The sequence below is a fragment of the Brassica rapa genome, chromosome A03 (genome assembly GCF_000309985.2).
Source record: "Brassica rapa cultivar Chiifu-401-42 chromosome A03, CAAS_Brap_v3.01, whole genome shotgun sequence".
Taxonomy (NCBI): domain Eukaryota; kingdom Viridiplantae; phylum Streptophyta; class Magnoliopsida; order Brassicales; family Brassicaceae; genus Brassica; species Brassica rapa.
Window position 1 is genome coordinate 36,479,881 of NC_024797.2, and position 21,595 is coordinate 36,501,475.

Consider the following 21,595-nt stretch of genomic DNA (forward strand, 5'->3'; position numbering starts at 1 on the left):
CACTTACTAGCACTTTAAACCTTAAAGTTTTTTCACTAACACTTTTAACCTTCAAAGTGACATTTTTATCATAAAAAACCTCCAAATAAGAAAAATGACCGGCTCAACAGGTTAAAACCCTCCAATGATAATTTCCGACATTATATTTGAAAATGAAAAAAAAAACTTTTTTGAATTTTAAATTTATTTTTTTCTGTATTTTAATTTGATCTTATTTATTTTTGATTTTTTAGTTATTTTATTTAATTTTCTAAATCTTTATTTATTTTTATCACTTTTTTTTAATTTATGAGTTTTTTAGTTAATTTTTTCGATTTTGATTAATTTTTTTGTTTATTTATTAATTAAATAATTATTTTTTGAAAAAAAAACTGTTTTTAACCTGTTCAGCCGGTCAGTTTTCTTCTTTGGAGGTTTTTAATGATAAAAATGTCACTTTGAATGTTAAAAGTGTTAGTGAAAAAACTTCAAGGTTTAAAGTGCTAGTAAGTGACACTTTCAAGGGTTTTTATGCGATTTTCCCCTTTTCAAAAGATTACCATACATATTTCTTTTTATTGATCAAAAGACGTGGATGATTGAAATAAAACAAAACAAAACGTAACCCTAATTTCTCAGAAACCCAAATCGATTTGGGGATTTTTCTCTGTGAAAACCTTAGATGGTAAAGACGAAGTTCACAAGGAATGGAAGGGAGGTAATTATTTGGGGAGCGATGAGGAATTTTGATTACGGGAGTGAAGAAGCGGTTAAAAGTCGAAGAAGGGTGGAGAAGGTGGTGATGGGAGTGTGTCTGAACCAAAGAGCTCGGTGAAGAAGGGTGGAAAATGCGGTGCTTTTGTGAGGTTGTCATCGCCGGAGAGATCGAGGAAGAGTAAAAGAGTTGAAGGGATATCGATGTTGGCATCTACAGAGGTGTCGAAGACAAGGCGTGGGACACAATATGGGTCGCATGTGTCATCTTCGGAGAAGGTTACGAGGCGAGGGACACCATATGGTGGTTCAACTCCGTCTCCTAGACAATCGAAGAAGCAGAAGGTTACTGGTGGCTCAACTGTGTCTCCTCTTGGAAACTCGAAGAAGAATCAGGTAGATGGTGATGACATGAATCCTCCAAGTGAAGAAGAGGAATTTGGAAATATAGAAGATGATGGTAGGCGAGAATTAGAAGATGGTAGGCTTGAATTAGAGAATGAGAATGGTATTGCTGGCATTGAGGAAGAAAACTGTAGAGATTTGGGTCTACTGTTTGGTGATGAAGCAAGAAATGATGACTGTGAGGTTGATGAAGACGAAGGGGATGATGATGCATGGGATGATGACAAAATCCCTGATCCTGTGTCATTAGATGATGAGAATGAAGAGGAGATGAGACCTGCACAAGCTTACAGACCAGACATTGATCCAGAGGAGCTCCTTCAGCTTGGCAAGACATTTTCAGATGCTGAGGACTTCAAACATACTTGTCTCAGGTATACTCTCAAAACCAGATACAACATCAAGTACTACAGATCCAGTAGCTTGAAGATGAGTGCAAAATGTGCTGCTGAGATGAGAGATGATGAGGATCCATGTCCTTGGATGGTCTACTGTTCTTATGATAAGAGAAAACAGAAGTTGATGGTAAAGACATACGTCAATGACCATAAGTGTGAGAAGACAAGGCATTCCAGGATACTTAAGAGGTCAGCAATTGCAAGTCTATTTGCTGAGAGGTTAAGGCTGAATCCTAAGATCACAGCGAAGGAGATACAGACTGAGATATTGAGGGAGTATCAGATGGAAGTCAAAGAGAACTCGTGCATTAAGGCCAAGACGAAGTTGATGAGAGAAAGGAGGAAGACCCATGAGGAGCATTTTGATAAAATCTGGGATTACCAAGCAGAGATCTTCAGGAGCAATTCTGGATCAACCATGGACATTGAGACCATACCAGGAGCCACGGTTGGAAGCAAGCAGAGGTTCTACAGGCTCTACATGTGTTTTGAAATGGGACATCAAGGGACAGTTGTTGGCTGCTGTCGGAAGAGATGGAGACAATAGGATTGTCTCTATTGCTTGGGATGTAGTGGAGATAGAGAATGATACAAACTGGGATTGGTTTGTGAAGCGTTTGGCCTTAGATTTGGGATTGGAAGATGGGACACGATTAGTTATAATGTCTGACAAACAAAAGGTAAACACTTTGCTTTCATGATCTTCTGTGAATGTTTGATTCTTGTTTCTGATTTTTTTTTTCTGATCTTGTAAGGATTAGTGAAGGCAGTTCATACCCTCCTTCCAGAAGCTGAGCATAGGTAGTGTTGTCGCCATATATACGAGAACTGGAGGAAGGGTGGAAAAGATCTAAGGTTACAGAGGTTCTTCTGGTTCATTGCAAGGAGCTACACTCCTAGTATGTTCAACTACAACATAGATGAGCTTAAGAACTATGATCCAAGCGCACATGCATCTCTGATAAAGACAAAGCCAGAGACTTGGTCTAGAGCTTTCTTCAAGATAGGCTCCTACTGCAATGATAATCTGAACAACTTGTGTGAGTCCTTCAACAAGACCATCAGGGAGGCTAGGAAGAAGCATCTGCTCGACATGTTAGAGGAGATAAGGCGCCAATGTATGACTAGGAACTACAATAGGTCTAAGATGGCTATCGACAGGAAGACTAGGTTCACCATGAAGACACATAAAGAGTTAGACAGGGTTGAGAAGAAGTCCAAAGGGTGTATACTGCGTTGGGCAATTGGGCCAGAGACTGAGGTGGAGTATAAAGACCAGTCATATGTTGTGAGTTTGGAGAAGGAGACTTGTGCATGTCGAAGCTGGCAAATGAATGGTATTCCATGCATCCATGCTGTTAAGGTCATCCTTGGTGCGAAAATAAAACTTTCTGAATTTGTTGCTCCTTGCTACACAACTTCTAAGTGGCGTGAAACGTACAGTTATGGGATCAGTCCTGTAAATGGGATGATAAAGTGGCCTCAGACCAATAGATTAGGTGTGATTCCACCACCTAATCGAAAGTGCAATCTTGGTAGGCCTAAAAGCCATGATAGAAAGAAAGGAGCCAATGAAACAAGGTCTACTACCAAGCTGAGCCGTGTGAATAGAGTTATGACATGCTCTAATTGCAAAGAAGAAGGCCATTACAAGAATACATGTAAGAAAGCTTCTATTCTGAGTTCACCTAAAAAACCAAGAGGCAGACCAAGGAAATATCAAGTAAGGGTCTTAGTTTTTTAGCTATTGGTAATGTGTCTGAGCTTTTTGAGGTTATTGACAATTCATTTATATGATACAGGGATTACCTTTTGAAGAGTCACAAGCTCAATCCTCCCAAGCTCAATCCTCACAAGCTCACTCATCACAAGCTCAATCCTCCCAAGCTCAAGCATCACGATGGAAAGTTCCCCAATCTTCACAAGCATCACAGACATGAGCGTGGGGAAGAAGGTTCTCTTAGATCAATTTTAAATGCTTTTGGAACAAGAATTACTCTTTTGTTTTGTTGTGTGATGATGATGTTGTCTCTATCGGAATGCTTATGTTTTGTTGTGTGATGATGATGGTGTCTTCTGGTTTATGTACTTCTTTTATTTTGCTGTTTTGTTAAACAATGATGATGGTTGTGTGATGATGATGGTTGCTGTTTTGTTGTGTGATGATCGATTTACAATCAAGAAGTAAACAAAGTCTTACATTAACCATAACATAAACAGTCTTAAAAGATTAGACTTACATAAACCATAAGTCCAAATCACTGAAACCATTAGAATTACACAAACATAGTATCCTAGTTCAAAGGCAACCCATTTCCATAAATCAAACATGATCAACACAAGACATATCACAATTCAAAGACAACCCATTCCTAGTTGCTATTTTCTCATGATCAACACAAGACAAGAAACTGATGCCACCAGCAAACCCACTTTCATGATCACATTCAGCTTCTTAAGTTCATTGCTCGCCTTCCTGACATCTTTCAACTCTTCCTCCATAGTTTTGAGGCTGTCGATCTCCATTTTGATTTTCCTCAGATCCAATGCAAAGCACTCAACTTTAGGCAATGCATCGTGAACCTCTTCGTAGACAGCTTCATCTACCCATTTATACAAGTGATCCTGGACACAAATCATGTACACAAGCTTTATGTTCAAACAATTTCTCACTACCTAGCCATTGAAGCATAAGCTTAAACACAATCAATTGCACCCATAATCAAATTAAACACTTACATTTCAAAACGTTGGGCATCTAAAGAAAGTTCTTCCTGGATTTTCCTTCGTTTTTGATGTGTATATCCCATTTCATCGACCACAGCCGCATTGCTCTGGGATACCACGAATACCCATTGTATTCACAGACGAATCCTCACAACCCGAACTCATCATGCGCTACTCGAAGAAGGAAAGGTGAGAATCGAGATTCTTAAGGAAGAAATTGAAGAGAATCGAGCTTGAATCGCAGAGTTCTTTCTGGATTTATGATTTTGGAAATTTAGGGTTCATAGCCATCTGAGGAGAAAACGACGCGTTTCTTTTTGAATCATTTAACTCGGCTTCAAACACAATATAAAGAACTCTGTTCGTCAATCTATTGCAAAGTCCACTAGCTCTGTGGCAAAACCCCTACCATTAAACTCGAGAGCACGAGTTCGATACGATGGAAGCCCATTTTTTTTAATAACAAAGCCGTATAAAACGACGTCGTATACTTTAACACCCAAAATTAACGTCGTCTAAATTATCTGTTAACTCGGTTAACGGTGTGTTAATCTGGTCAGTCAATCGTAAATTTTTTAATAAACTAAAAAAGTCAACAAAAGTTCAGTGTTTTATTGGCCAGCCAATATGTCCAGGTTTCTTTTGGCAATTCGTGCAAAGTTCGCGATTTTTTTGGCTGAATTTCCGAAAAGAAAGATATGTTTGGGTGGGTTAGTACAGAGCTTAGTAGTTTGGGGGGGGGGGGGGGAATAAGTAGGGTTTATGTGTCTAGGGGGGAGAATAGGCAGCCAACCCTATTAATATTCGTGATTTACTGATTACTAACAAGTCGTTTATTATGACAAACATTTTCAATATTATTCTCAAGCTATGATAAATATGATTCCTAGGGTAATCCTCTGAGGAATCATTTTCTGTGTCCCTAGCCAAATCAAAAACTTTGTCTCTGCCAATTTAAGAGTATTCATGTGATCCATATATATATATATATATATTACTAAAAACTTTATTATTTCTTTATTTCCAAATATACAACAAAATACTAGCAAATTGTTGATCAGACATGCGTGATGAAATCCTTCAATACATGTAATCCATATTTGCGAAAAGTGACTGAGATGGAAAATTATCCAGATTCGATGAGACCTGTGAGAGTGCGCAACATGTGCCACCGGTGGGCACTCAAAAAAAGACGTAGTCAAATGATTCTTCCGCTGCTCCACATCGGGCACACTGTATACCCCCTTGGAAATCTCATGATCGCAAATTTTTATTTACCGATATACATCCTGACACTATATACCATAGAAAGTGTTTTATTTTCGGTGGACATCGTATTTTCCAAGAAAAAGCCATTAAAGGGGTAACATTTGGTCCATATGTTGTCACTTTTTTTTTTCTCTGTCTCAATATACCCTTTCCACTTGATAACCCGACTTCACTGTGTATTTTCCATTTTTTTGTGAAATGCCATCCATCTTGATCGACCATCTGACTCCTACTTAACAGTATACTTTCTATAATCTTTTCTAGCTTCGTGTGAATCCACCAGAGACCATATGACCTGTGTATTCCACATCCGTGATGTGACATTGATGAGAGAGTCTACTAAAATATCAGGGTAAAAGTTTTGTTGGTTACTAATTGTTGGTTTCAGGCGAGTGGTTGGGAGCCATTGATCATTTCATACTAAAACAGAAGATCATGATCCCACGTTTTTGATTAGTCCTTTGCTAACTAGACATATAGCAGATACAATATGATGCCATATGATTTATTTCCTAGTTTAGGCGGGGAAATGTGATTTTTATGAGTTTGACAAAAATGTGATTTTGCGGGTTTGACAAAAATGTGATTTTGAAGGGAAAACGATTTTACGGTTTTGGCAGAAAAACCATGTCATATAATATCAAAATGTGATATCTAAAATACTCTATACATATGTGTTTGTAAAGTTCAGTGATTAATCAAAGAATACTCAAAAATTAGTTTTAAATATTTTTCTTGATTTTAGATGAAGTTGTATAAATAAATCAAGCCTGGTGGTAATAAAAGAGTATTTTAGACATTAACTCCGTAGTTCAAATCGCCAAGAGCTCATTTTTGTTACCTTTTATGTTTTTTTTTTCAATAACGGAAAAATTGTAGTTATATTATCTTCTACCTCACGATTAGTTTTTAGGTTTTCTGCATAATTTCCAAAGTTCTCAACTATCGATTCACTTTAAATCAACAAACTTTTGTGTGTTTTAACGTTTTGCATCAAAATTTTAAAATATTTGTTAATAATCGACCTACACAAAATTATGTTGATGAACTAAATTTTTTGGCATAATATGCCAAAGTCATCACAGTGGATCACCGCCATTCCAACGTCGTGTACTCAGATTCATCCTCACTGTCGCACCTCCACTCGTGTTTAGATCAAAGCTCCTCCAAGGACAAGGAACAGTTGCGGAGACTCGAGAGATCAATGCTCATCTTTTTTTTTTGTCTCCATCGTCTTTTACATCAGCTTCATCCTCACCGTCACGGATCCATTCGTTTCAATCTCGAAGCTTCAATTCTTTTTTTTAACGAATCAAAGCCCCTTTTATTTCTGCAATTGTATTTCTATATTTGTGTTAAAACAATTAAATTTGCCTATCTTGTATCGAGAGAGAGAAGGAAAGTGACAAACTTTAAAAATTGTAGGGTCACTTTATTTAACTGAGGATAAGGTCAGTTGACCATAGTTTGGTCTTTAGTCACAAATACTATTTCAGTAGCAATAAGTGACTTATCTATTACAATAAAGTAGAAAATTATCACTTCTCAAGCCTCCACCTCAGTACTCATATCTTTAAAATTCGCCACGTGGACCCTTATTTTACTAAATTAAATCTCGTTCAATTCTTCTCCATCTATTTACGCTCACATCGTGGGTTTATGAGCTTTCTATTACAAAATGTAATTCATCTCATCGGGCCCGTTTTAGTCTAGGGTTTTCTTTGTTTCTCTTTTGTTCTTCGTCTTACGTATTTGTGCCTCTCCGGCAATGTCTTCCGAAACGGCTGACGGTTCTGTTTCTCATCCCTTTAATCACAGCATTAACTTCAAACCCACTACTCATCCCACTCTCCATCGATTAAATATGATCATTATTATCAAAGGTAATCTCTTGAATCTGTGGACTATAAGTATCTCCGTCAACTCATTTACAGTTGTTTTTGATCAATAGTGAATTAGTTCCGAATGCTTTTGTGTAGTTTGTTTGAGGAAGGCTCAAACCAGATGGGCACATCATCGAGCTATTTCATTCCCAGAAGTTAGAACCCATGATTGTTTCTGAGCTTAACCAATATGTCCTCACAGCTGATACTCAGGTGAGAGAAATATTAGTAGTGTTATGTTAGTCTCCCAAATGTCGGTCTTAGTTGTTTAATACCTCTTAGTGATTATAGACAATTGACGTTCTGTGACTTTTGCAAATGGAAGCAGCACAACTCCGGTGACAATATCGGATTGGAATTTTATCGAAATTTAAGTACATCTTGATCAGTTCATCAAATTATGGGTACTGATTCTATCTGCAAACCTTATTTTATTTATTATATATAAAATATATCCATGTTCTTGACATTGCATCTTTGTGGTATTTCTTTGGAAAAGTCGGATTCTTTTATTTTTTGTCTTACGAGGATGATCATTTGGGCACTCAAATTTCATGGGAAGATATTGTTCAAAGAGATCTCGCTTATGGCAACCATCAGAGAACATGATCCTGATAAGGTGGAATCTCAAGGGTGTGTCTAGAGTTCGCATGGGAAGCTAAAGGAGAGTATAAAGGCACTTCTAGGTATAAACTCATAACTAGGCTTAAGTTTGTAATACATTTGGAAAGATTTTACTTCAAAAGTCAGAACATTTCAGAGTTCCGGTTAGGATTTTAATTTCTTAAAAAATGATATCTGAATATATGTACACAATTGATTTTTATGATCTCTGTTGCAAAGTCTGGCTTCTTCGTTGCATCTTCCCTAATGTGCTCTTTTGTGGTTCTGTTTATTTAGATTGAAACCGAGAAGTGGAGGCTTTGTAGACCTTACAGTATGACAGTAAGTTTTTCGTTAATTAAATTCTGACAGCGTCAATGGTTCGGGCCTATGTCACGGTGATGCCTCCTCTTCTGACTGTTGTACCTGACTGGCACATATGGTAGAGAACGCATTGTTTTCGGAACTCTGAAATGTTCTGACTTTTGAAGTAAAATCTTTCCAAGTGTATTACAAACTTAAGCCTAGTTATGAGTTTATACCTAGAAGTGCCTTGATACTCTCCTTTAGCTTCCCATGGGAACTCTAGACTCACCCTTGAGATTTCACCTTATCAGGATCATGTTCTCTGATGGTTGCCATAAGCGAGATCTCTTTGAACAATATCTTCCCATAAAATTTGAGTGCCCAAATGATCATCCTCGTAAGACAAAAAGAAGAGAATCTGACTTTTCCAGAGAAATACCACAACGATGCAATGTCAAGAACATGAATATATTTTATATATAATAAATAAAATAAGATTTGCAGATAGAATCAGTACCCATGAACTGATCAAGATGTACTTAAATTTCGATAAAATTCCAATCCGATATTGTCACCGGAGTTGTGATGCTTCCATTTTCAAAAGTCACAGAACATCAATTGTCTATAATCAGTAAGAGGTATTAAACAACTAAGACGAACATTTGGGAGACTAACATAACACTACTAATATTTCTCTCACCTAAGTATCAGCTGTGAGGACATATTGGTTAAGCTCATAAACAGTCATGGGTTCTAACTTCTGGGCACGAAGAATCTCGATGATGTGCCCGTCTGGTTTGAGCCTTCCTCAAACAAACTACACAAAAGCATTCGGATTATATTCACTATTGATAAAAAACAACTGTAAATGAGTTGACGGAGATATTTATAGTCCACAGATTCAAGAGATTACCTTTGATAATAATGATCATATTTAATCGATAGAGAGTGGGATGAGTAGTGGGTTTGAAGTTAATGCTGTGATTAAAGGGATGAGAAACAGAACCGTCAGCCGTTACGGAAGATATTGCCGGAGAGGCACAAATACGTGAGACGAAGAACAAAAGAGAAACAAAGAAAACCCTAGACTAAAACGGACCCGATGAAATGAATTATATTTTGTAATAGAAGGCCCATAAACCCACGATGTGAGCGCAAATAGAAGGAGAAGAATTGAACGAGATTTCATGTAGTAAAATAAGGGTTCCACGTGGCGAATTTTAAAGATATGAGTGCTGAGATGGATGCTTGAGAAGTGACAGTTTCCTACTTTATTGTAATAGATGTCTAGGAATGATGATAGTTCTATTTTTGAGAGGGGTTTCTTGGATAGAAAAAATGTTGAGGTTGACTTTGATTTTATAGTGCTGCTTGATAACCGTTGCTTTAAGGTATTTGTTATAGGGTAATGTTTTTATTTGTTTAATAATTCTTAGAATAGTTAAAGTTTTAAATTTTGTATTTCTACCTTGAAGCAATATTTTAACGGATGGAAAAACGTGTTCAGTTTTGCTGTAATGGATTTGAAGGTTAGGGATGGTTTTTTATTTTCTTTCACAAAAGAGTGATAGTCAATTTAGCTTATTAGCTTTATCAAATTGTAGCTAAAGCAAAATGTCAAAACATAATCTTCTTGGAGTTTTCCATCTGTTTGAATAACAATTTCAAATTCAGCTTCTAGAATAAAATATAGGAAACTCAATTTACATTGCAATCCATAAAATATATTGCAGTTTTTAAAAGAATACGTGAAGAAAGACCATATCTTCCTCTAATTTAATATGTTTGTCATACCATTTTATGTGTGATAAAAATATATTATTTTCTAAAATAAATAAATTTCAATGGGACCCCATTGTACTCTAAAAAACCAAAATTTGACGCTCCAACCAAAAGCTTAACATTGTAAAAATGTGCATTGGAAAAATAACAAACCACAGAATTAATTATAAAAACATAAAATAATTATAAAAATTAAATATACAGTAATCAGTTTTACTCAAAAGAAAATAATTAACCAACAAAACAATATAATATACAATACTTTCTAATATCTTATCCGTTCCAAATAGATCTATGTTTTAGAATTTTCACACATATTAAAAAAAAATATATTAAATATTAATTCTTAATGCATTGTTCATTTGGAATTATTCATTTTCCATAACTTTTGAGCTATTGAATTTAATACACAATTACTTTTGAGAAATACTCTTAGATAGTCCTAAAATGTTTTGGGGAAATTTCATATTTACGAATTTTATGGTACACCATTATTCATCTTTACCTTCATTAAAAGAATAATTTCAAAAATATCTTCTTCATTAAGTGGCAAAATAATTTATACATTTGTTGCTATATATATAATAAATAATTATTTAAATAAATAAAATAAAAAAAAAATATTTTTTATGTTTTTAAATGATATTTTTTTCAAATTCGAACTTTTTTATAAAAAAAAATTTGAATCTTTTTTTTTTATTTTTTATTTTTTCAAAATTTCTTTTTGAAAATCAAAAATTATTTTTGAAACTATTTTTAAATATTTTTTATATTTTCTTAAGTATTTATTAATATATTTATTAGAATCCTAAATTTCACATTCCAAAAACCCGATCACACACCCCTCTATTATAAACCGTAAGTCTATATTAGTTAACCCTATGGGTATAATATTTTTTAACCTTCATTAAAAGTGAGGATAAAAGTGGTTAGTGTAAACATGGAAAATGGTTTTATGAATGTGGTATTGTGACAATTTCCAAAAACAAAATTCGTCACAAATATAGTCTAAAGAACCAAAATGACTAAAATATTTCATTAAAGAGGTAAATATATATACTTATACACATAGGGTTAACTAATCTACCTTGAGGATTAGAGTGAAGGGGAGGTATTTTGGCGTGAGGATTAAAAATTTTAAAAATAAAATAAATTTTAAATTTTAAATATATTTTTTAAAATAGTTTCAATAAGCATTTTCGAATTTCAAAAATAAAAAAAAAATTGAACAAAATTTTTTTTTTTTTATAAATAGTTCAAATTTGAAAACATAAAAAAATTCGAAATTATAATTTTTATTATATATATATATCAAGGGGTAGATTTGTCTTTTGGCTCTTAAATGAAACATATTTTGACGATTTTTTTCTTTGATAACTTTTTTGTGAAAAAACTTTTAAATGTGTATTTAGGAAAAGTGCCCTTATTTTTTTGAAAATATTAAAATAATGTTTTGCAATTATTTTTTAAAACATGGATATTTTTGGAATAGAGAAAATATTTAATATTTGAATATACCAAACATTAGTTTTTGACGACAACAAAATACATTTTCTAATTACTATGTAATATCCATCAACAGTACGATGACATTTAAAAATAAGATAATGATTTCTCAGACAAATATCTTTTTTTCTCCAAACATCCATACCCATTTACACTAGATGTCTCCACCAACGCAGTTCGTCCCCTCATACATATATCATATGATTGGTTCATAGTTTTCCGATCAGATAGACTAATTAGCTCATTCCACATACAAAGAAACTAGATACTCATAAGTGCTTATTACTCAAAAGTGTTCAGATAAAACCACAAAGACATTTCATGTAAAGAAATTATTGTTGCCTATTCACATTTCCTGATAATAAAATCTTAAGACTGATGTAATCAAAATACATTATATAATATTAAGTAATAAATAACATCCTATAGCAAAAAGATTATGTAGTCACCATCTCAAAAACAATATATTTAAAAAAATGTTTTAACGAAAAGAATGCTTGATGTATCATCAAGAAACATTAAATACATCTATTAAAAGACTAATTATTTGTTACCAATATAACTATTTAAAGAGAAGCTAACTTCACAAAGTTCACTCTACGGATAACAATACACCAAAAACAATAAATGCCAAAAGACATATCGGAAAACATCAATGTGTTTCTAGATTTTGTCTTCTTCGAATCCTCCATATGCAATTGTTGGGTCGTACATGTAGAAACAAGTAGGAGGATTTGAATTGCTAGAATTGCGTATTTAAGAAACCACAATAGTATGTTAACCTTACCTACACAATGTCTGAAAGTAGAATATTTCTGAATATACATTTTGTTACTTACATTTACTTTAAACCGTATACTACCACAAGCAAACTTTAATAGGAAAAAACGTTTTTCGAGTGTGTTTCATACTAAATAACTCAAACTACTACCTTACATTATTCTTCTTTTTACACTCACTTAAAATGCATTTATATTGAAATTCTTTTTACCAGCGACCCAAATTATATTTTAGTTTTCAAATAAATAGATATGTTATTTGTTAGCTTCCAAACAATTATTCAGTACTCACATTTGAATAAACATAACAATACACAACATATACAAGTACACAATCAAATGATAGAAAAATGTAGTTAAGCTTCAAGTGCATCAGACAAACTGAAATATTTGAAATGAAATTTGTCAGACTATACGTCTAAATATTAACTTACAATATAAAAATAATATGTTATAATAAACATTATATTATATAATTATTAACTATCCCGCGCGAAGCGCGGACAAACCAGTAGTAGTGAAATAAAAAGACAAAATGTGACGGGGACTGTAAATCACTCTTTGACAAATGGATTGGGTCAATCCATAACTCATTTAGGTTAATGACTTAATGATTAACCCATAAATAACAATTTTATAGTTGAAGTGGTTATTAAGTAAACAATATTAATTTTGGGGCTGAAAATAAAATTATCGATTATACTTTGATGGTTTTGCGGAAAGCACAATTTTACCGTTTGGGTGAGAAACATGATTTTTCAGTTATTTCGGAAAAAAACTTGATTTTACAGTTTTTATGAGAAAATGGGATTTTGCGGTTTTGACAAGAAAACACAATTTTTTGGTTTAGCGGGAAAACTCAATTTTACAGTTTTGGCGGGCAAACATGATTTTGCGGTTTTGGCCCGAAAATATGATTTTATGATTTTGGTCAAAAACCGTATACATTTTGTTACTTACATTTACTTTAAACCGTATACTACCACAAGCAAACTTTAATAGGAAAAAACGTTTTTCGAGTGTGTTTCATACTAAATAACTCAAACTACTACCTTACATTATTCTTCTTTTTACACTCACTTAAAGTGCATTTATATTGAAATTCTTTTTACCAGCGACCCAAATTATATTTTAGTTTTCAAATAAATAGATATGTTATTTGTTAGCTTCCAAACAATTATTCAGTACTCACATTTGAATAAACATAACAATACACAACATATACAAGTACACAATCAAATGATAGAAAAATGTAGTTAAGCTTCAAGTGCATCAGACAAACTGAAATATTTGAAATGGAATTTGTCAGACTATACGTCTAAATATTAACTTACAATATAAAAATAATATGTTATAATAAACATTATATTATATAATTATTAACTATCCCGCGCGAAGCGCGGACAAACCAGTAGTAGTGAAATAAAAAGACAAAATGTGACGGGGACTGTAAATCACTCTTTGACAAATGGATTGGGTCAATCCATAACTCATTTAGGTTAATGACTTAATGATTAACCCATAAATAACAATTTTATAGTTGAAGTGGTTATTAAGTAAACAATATTAATTTTGGGGCTGAAAATAAAATTATCGATTATACTTTGATGGTTTTGCGGAAAGCACAATTTTACCGTTTGGGTGAGAAACATGATTTTTCAGTTATTTCGGAAAAAAACTTGATTTTACAGTTTTTATGAGAAAATGGGATTTTGCGGTTTTGACAAGAAGACACAATTTTTTGGTTTAGCGGGAAAACTCAATTTTACAGTTTTGGCGGGCAAACATGATTTTGCGGTTTTGGCCCGAAAATATGATTTTATGATTTTGGTCAAAAACTCAATTTACTGTTTTTGCGGAAAAACTCGATATTACGATTTGGCTGATGAGCATGATTTTTCGGCTTTGGCAAAAAAACACTATTTTGAGATTTTGAGATTTTGAGATTTTGTGGGAAAACTCAGTTTTATAGTTACTGCAAGAAAACACGATTTTATGGTTTTAGCTGGAAAACATGATTTGCGGTTTTGTTGAAAAAAATGATATTCTGGTTTTGGAAGAAAACTCGATCTTATAGTTTTAAAAGAAAAACTTAAATTTACGGGGTTGTCGAAAAAATGATTTTGTGGTTTTTGTGGAAAACGTGATTTTACGGTTTGGCTGGAAACATAATTTTGTGGTTTTTGTGGGAAACATGATTTTGCGGTTTTTGTGGAAACACGATTTTTCGATTTTTTTTTTTTTGGGGGGGGGGGGGGGGGGAGGGGACACATAAATTTTCGATTTTGGGGAAAATATGATTTTGCAATTTAGGCTCGAAAATATGATTTTGTGACTTTGGCGGGAATACTTTATTTTATGGTTTTGGCTGAAAATAAAATTTTGCAGTTTTTGTGAGAAACACATAATTTTTACGGTTTTGGCGAGAAAACATGATTTTGTGGTTTTGACGAGAAACATGATTTGTGGTTTCGGCGAGAAAGCGAGATTTTGGGATTTTGGTTAAAAAATAATTTACGATTTTGGTGGAAAGACTTAATTTTTACAGTTTTGGTAAAAAAAATTAAACTTGGCTTATAAAAAAAAAGCAAAAGATAGTATTTATATATATGAGAAATTGGTTATTGACACAAAAAAATTATGTGAGAATTTGGATTCGTTTTTTTTTTATTAAAATTAATTTAGGTATATGAGAAAATAAATAAAATTTAGTGTAGTTAAATTGTTTAGAAATTTGGTTTGAATATTCTTTGTTTATAATTTAATTTAATTTAAATTTATTTATTTTTTATAATTTTTTATTGGTTTGGTTATGGATGATAACTCATTATTCATTACAGTCCAAACTATTTTAATCAAATCCACTAAGTCTATTAACCAATTTTATCCTTAAACCATTTGTACCTAATCACTAAGTCTATTACCCAATTTTATCCATTAAACCATCTGTACCTAATTTTTTTTATCATTAAAATCTATGGATTGGATTGGATTGCCTCGTTAATTTTTATCCATTTTCAAACCCTTAGTTTCATCCATGTGTCTACCGAGCATAAGTAAGCATAAAAAATATACATATTTAATATAAGTTGATGGGGCTTTAAAATATTTTTAAAAAGACTTTAACATAATTAAGAGAATTTTTAGCTATTTGCTTTACAATTTGTTTGTACGAAATCAAACACTAATTAAATGGTTAATAGTGAAATATTTTTTGGATTGTGTATATATTCTTGAAGGTGAGAGACTATATCAATGAATTAAGGGATGAGTATCTTGAGTTAATTGAATAATCATTCTATCTAAAATTTGTAAGCAATGCAATTAACATATTAACTAGTAAGATTCTAAATATTAATATATTTATTTATATTTATATTGTATTAAGTTTCAAATCCTTAGCGGGAATAATCAAACGATTTTGTTTTTCATAGACAAAATTAAGCCTTTCACAGTTAGTAAACTATATTTTTTTGTCGTAATCCGCATTTTTCAATAAAATAAAGCAATTTCTATTTAATCTATTTAAACATGATCATAAGAAAGTACATAAATGTGCTCCCGAAAAAGTGGATATAGAGTTCGAAATGGTGAACTGAGGTAGAGTAGACCGATGATCATGCAGTCATTTGGCCGGCTATTGAAAGAAAAATGTATATGCTTTAAGAAGTTTTACACTTTCAAAAATTCTCGGTATGTAATTAGAGATGGCAGTTCAAGAGCTTACCCGCGGGCCTGACCCGAAAAGGCCCATTGCGGGGCGGGATTAGGTAAAGATATTGTGGCCCGTTTAGTTGTGGGTCTCGCGGGACAGGACCGCGGCGGTACTAGGCCGAAGCGGGACGGGCCGAAGCGGGATGCAGGCAAACATTAAGGCCCGCTACACTTTTCTCACCGAGAACAGAGCTAAACGGTGATCGGGTGATTTGTGTTTCTTCCCTTTCAATCGACAATCATAAGCTCTTGTACACAACTCATCTTTTTTGCATGCGATCAAAGACTCGCCTTCTTCTTCTCTTCTCTTCTCTTTTCGTTTCTTCATCTCTTTCCGTCTCTTTAGTTTTTCTTCTTCGATCAACGACCACATGTTGTTTCGTTTATGCAGGTATGATGAACCGACGTCCCGCGGGCCGACCCGCAAAGCCCATGTACTATGCGGGGCGGGATTGGTCAGCCTTCGACAAGACCGCATCCAGCGCGGGCCTGTCCTGCTGAGACCCGTTTGAACTGAAGACCGTGGCGGGGCGGGACGGGATGGGAAGACCCAATTGCCATCTGTGAGATAACAAACTAAGTCTCACATTGGAGAATTAGACAAATAGTGTCTAATATATAAAGAGATGTTCAACTCTAATAGTACGAGGCCTTTTGGAAAGGAAACCAAAAGTAATTCCATGCGGATCAGCCTCTAAGGCCCAAAGTGGACAATATCGTACTATAAGATAAGATAGAGTTGGACACGGGATTTCGCAATCCCAACAATTGGTATCATAGTATTTGACGAGCCCTTCGAGAGATGAATGGTATCCTATGAGTTAGAAATGAGAGGTGTGTGGCAGAGATCAAGTCAAAAGATTCTGGAAGTCAGTTGTAGAACACGAAATGAATATGATCCTTAGTTTGAGGAGGAGAATGTGAGATAACAAACTAAGTCTCACATTGGAGAATTAGACAAAGAGTGTCTAATATATAAAGAGATGTCCAACCCTAATAGTACGAGGTCTTTTGGGAAGGAAACCAAACGTAAATCCATGCGGGTCAGCCTCTAAGGTCCAAAGTGGACAATATCGTACTATAAGATAAGATAGAGTTGGACACGGGATTTCGCAATCCCAACACCATCTGTATATGTAATTAGAGCGATTGCAATCACTCCCACTATCAATGTCACTGGTGTATTACGGGCAAGCAATGCAATAACACATACGATTCTCTACACTCGAATTTTGAATATCGTGTCATACAAAGAGAAGGATTGTCCTAACTCGTGATTTCTATACATTTTTTCTCAAATTTATGGGCCGAGAAATCTATACTTATTAGACCATGATTATCCCTGATCTTTAGTGGGTTTTTAAAAGAAATAACTGATTTAATTAAATCAAAACTAATTAAAAAGTAGATTACCGATCCTTAAATTGTGACTTTGGAGACCGATCTTTAGCATAGCTTTTCAACCACGTGTCAGCAAAGTAGCAAACCTTTTTTTTTTTTTTTTTTTTTTCACAGCGTTCTCTGGTCGTGCCGTCTCTGTTACTCCCGTCGTCGTCAAAACGCCGTGGACCAGTCACAGCCGATCTCAGAGCGATTCAGAGCTCTCTTCTCTCTTCGCAACTTGAAAGGCCCCGGACCTCGCACCACTCTAATCCTTGGTTCGTTCAATCTCTGCTGCTCTCGAAACCAAAAAAGTTTGTTACTTTATGTAGAACGTTTGAGGATAGTCTTTGAGTAGTATGAAATCAAAGTAAAGGATTGATTTTTTTAAGTAAAGATTGAAGCTTTGGTTCATGAGGAAGATTTTTTAAGTAAGGATTGAAACAGTTCCTGCTCTAGAGTCTGTTCTTAATGATATGTCTTTGCATCCAATAGTACGCCATGAGTTGAGTATATAGTTGATTAAGTCAAAATCATATTTCTTCTGTATAAGAATACAGTTTTTGATTGTTTGTTCATATAATATAACAACAGGCAGCAGAAGCTCTTGGAACCTTAGTTTAGCTCTTCGACAAGCAAACAATATGTGAGACTGTGAGGTTAGTGTGCAAAACTTGATATCTTCTTAAAAACGAGTGTCTTGGTCTATGTTTCATGTTCTATGTCTTTGGTCTATGTGTCTTTGTATGTTTCATGGTTCATGTTTCTGTTTCATGTTTCTGTTACATGTTTCTGTTTCATGTTCTCTTGTATGTTCTATTAAAGCCAATAATCTACATGCCTTGTATCTAATGCAGTCAACAAGATCGATCAAATCACTCTCGAGGAAATTGAGATTTTGGACAAACTTCCTCATTACTGTCCTATCATGTAAAGACTATGAATTCTCCAGGCCAGAATCCTTCTAAATCAGAATCGAATATATTTGTTTGGGGGATTCAAACTGAAATGACTTTTTTGGTACACCGTGGACTGAGGATCGAAAGAGGCGAGTTTAATTTTTTTTGTTTTAAGAAACTCAAATTAAGAAACTACCATTGTAGCTCAAAAATTAGGTGATTCTTAACTAAAGTTCTTAGCTACAATTTATTAATTTAATAGTCATTAAAGTGTACTTAAGAAACTATGTGGGATCCTAGGGATAAACATGCTCTTAAGAGCATGTTTATAGGCAGCCCTTAAGCTCGTATCTTAGGTTTAGTTGCATTAAAAATAAAAGAAAAACATGAATTAAACTAAGCTCCGTCCCTTAATTAAGAGAGCGAAGGCACGTCCCTTACGAGCCACATGTCTATTGTTCATTGGATTGAGGAGAAGTGGGTCTGTCGGTTTGGTTTCCTTTTTTTTTTTCCTTTTTTTTCTTTTCCTTCGCTCCTCTCTGCATTCGTCGATTTCTCTTCTTCAAGGAGCTTCTCCTCAACGAAACGTCGGCGCTCCCGGAGGCTCTTGTCCATGATGGAAATCGGCGTCCCCTCTATCAGTTTCTGTCTTCGACCAAGAAAAACGATGAGATCTAAAACTCGTGGTGGCTGTCGGAGACGAAGGAGAACGGTGACTGTTTCAAGCGAATCGAAAGGTCAAACCTTTCTCTCTGCCAGACGAAACCCCCCAAGATTTTTTATAAAGGTAAAACCTTTGTCTTTGATCTTTTGAATTGGATATAACCTTTGTATTTGCTCTGTTGAATTAGATAAACCGTTGTTTCAATTGGACAAAACCTTTCTATTTTCTATGTTTTGATCTTTTCCTGTCTTTGTGTCTTTAGATTGGAAGAACAAGAGGCATGCTAAGGTTAAGGGAGGATGAAGAAACTACAGAGTGATGGTTTCTCGGGCACCGTTGCATTGTCTTGTGATAGTATCTCAAACACATACCAATTGTTAATCAAGGTAAAAGCTATAGTTGAAGTGAAGTGGTGAAAGCACTGTGATTTGATAAATGGTGAAAGGTCTGTGATTTTCAGAAGAAGAGTATAGTTGTTGTTGTAGTCTTGTGTAGTCAGTCACGAGAGATGTAGTTGTTGTGTGTGTGTGTAGCCATGAGAAATGTATGTGTGTGTGTGTGTCACGAGAGATGTAGTTGTTGTGTGTGTGTTCTTGTTGTAGTCTTGTGTCATAAGACACCCTTGTAATTCACGAGACACACTTGTAATTCATAAACAAACTTAATAAATCAGATACCATTCTTCTCTTTCTCAAAATATTAAATCTCCATCCTCTTTCTTGTTATCTCACATTCTTCATCTCCATTTTCTTAACTTGTGTTCTTATATACCATCATTAAGAAACAACCAATAAACCATTAAAATTAAGGGTCTCTTAACAAACTCTTTTATCTTAAATTTAATAGTTAAAAATTCACTAAGAACCACTTAAGGGTTTTACCAATAAACATGTCTCTTTATCCCTGTCTCTTAGACAGTTCTCTTCGTGTAATTGGGATTTAAAAAAAAGAAAAAATGTAATAATCACATGAGACGTCTCTTAATTAAGCACGGGAAGAGACGTCTCTTCTCTTCCTCTCTTTGCCTTCTTCTTTTCGCCTTTCTCTCTTCCTCTCTATTTCTTCCTCTCCGTCTCGTGCTTCCACAGTTTGTTCACCGTGAAGATGTCGCTGACGGAGCTAGACGACGGACTGCTACGCAGTATGGCCACCGGAGCAGTCTTCTCCGACTTCGTATGCAACTACTTTTCTCTATGATCTCCGATTAACTTTGCCAAAATCCAATTCTCAGATTTTTGCTAATGTTTTTTCTTGGTCTTCTGAAGGTAACGGTATCAATCAGTTTCAATCTGAACTTTTACTTTTTCCAAGCTTTGGGGAAGATTTGCTGTCTACTCTCCAATTCGTTTTCCATAAAGTTCGTTTCTTTCCTGCTTAAACATGGATGCTTCGAGGTGATTTCAAGAAAACTTTGTACCTTTTCTAGATTTGGGGTTATATTAGGTATCTTTGTTTATAACGACAAAAAAATTGGAGTAACAATATGACTATAATGGAGGAGAAGCAGAGTGTCGAGAATCATCATCACCCAAGCAGGCTCGGAAGATCAATGGAGAAACAGCAGAGCTTCCGAGGTGTTGCCACTGTAGAGAATCAGAAACATGGAGTTATTATGGAGAAGCTTCCTAGTTTTGGCAAAGCAGCAACGATGGAGAGGCAGAAGAGTTTCCGCGGCGGGTTTCTAGAGAAGCAGAAGAGATTTCGTGTGGTGATGGAGAGGCAGCTGAGCTTCATCGGTGAGAGGAGGAAGAAGACTGAGTCGCCAGGGAAGAGAGGTGACTCGCCTCTTCATATAGCTGCTAGCTGTCAAAGCAGAATTTTGAAGGAGAGACTCCTCTTTACACTGCTGCAGAGAATGGTCATTCAGCTGTTGGTGAGGAGATGTTGAAGCGAGCTGATCACTTTTTCTTTGTTTTGTAGAAATGTGGTTTTAGTTTGGAGCCTTCACAAGGTACATCCCTAGAAGCCACCTTCGCACCAGATGGCAAGTATGTTCTGTCAGGTAATATGGTCATACAATTTTCCACATAATGATAGATTCTTTTTGATTGTTCTGTCTTTGTTGCCTTTACATGGATGGATCAAGTGACATGAGTCAGGTTCCAGTTGCAACAGAGGTAAATCTAAAAACTTTCAAACTTTTAAGTTGTTTCTTGTTGCTTAACCTTCGGTTTAATTCTCTGTTCCTTGTAGTTTAAGTTTATGATAATATAAAAGCTTGTGTTGTTGTTTTTACTGTCTTGGTTCCTTGAGCTTGTTGTTGTTACTGTCCTTGTAGTTTAAGTTTCAAGCGTCTTGTTGTTTCACTGTCGTGTTCTAGAGCATTAAAAGGCTTGTGTTTCTCATTCTTGTTGTTTTAGGTGGTGAAGTGGAGTGGAGCATTCACGGGTATTGGAGTGGAGCATTCACGAGTGACAGAGAGTTGTTGTTTCATTGTCTTGTGTCATTGAGTTGTAATTGTATATTTGCAATTCACAAAGTAATCTACTCCATTCTCTACTTCAACTTATCTTCACAAGCAATTAACAACAACTTCCATCCTTCTCTATATATATTTGCAATTCACTTGAAAAGCAAAATTTTCAAT

The 21,595-nt window shown here is 34.7% G+C and overlaps 1 protein-coding gene across 2 annotated transcripts; it reads left to right on the top strand.

The window, feature by feature from the left end:
* The first annotated feature begins 848 nt into the window (after positions 1-848).
* Positions 849-21,556, top strand: LOC103848159. 2 transcript variants are annotated; one of them, XM_033287680.1, is made up of 7 exons: positions 2,334-3,219; positions 3,299-17,723; positions 18,040-18,104; positions 18,303-19,131; positions 19,271-20,181; positions 20,274-21,125; positions 21,369-21,556. In XM_033287680.1, exons 1-2 carry the CDS (start codon positions 2,398-2,400, stop codon positions 3,434-3,436), a joined length of 960 nt encoding a protein of 319 aa, XP_033143571.1. In that variant the 5' UTR covers positions 2,334-2,397; the 3' UTR covers positions 3,437-17,723; positions 18,040-18,104; positions 18,303-19,131; positions 19,271-20,181; positions 20,274-21,125; positions 21,369-21,556. The 2 variants fall into 2 exon arrangements, with proteins under 2 accessions (XP_033143570.1, XP_033143571.1); XM_033287679.1 differs by having other exon boundaries at positions 849-17,723.
* The last annotated feature ends 39 nt before the right edge of the window (positions 21,557-21,595 follow it).

Excerpts from the sequence above, each read along its gene's own strand:
- LOC103848159 (XM_033287679.1), top strand. The coding sequence starts at position 898 with ATGTTGGCATCTACAGAGGTGTCGAAGACAAGGCGTGGGACACAATAT.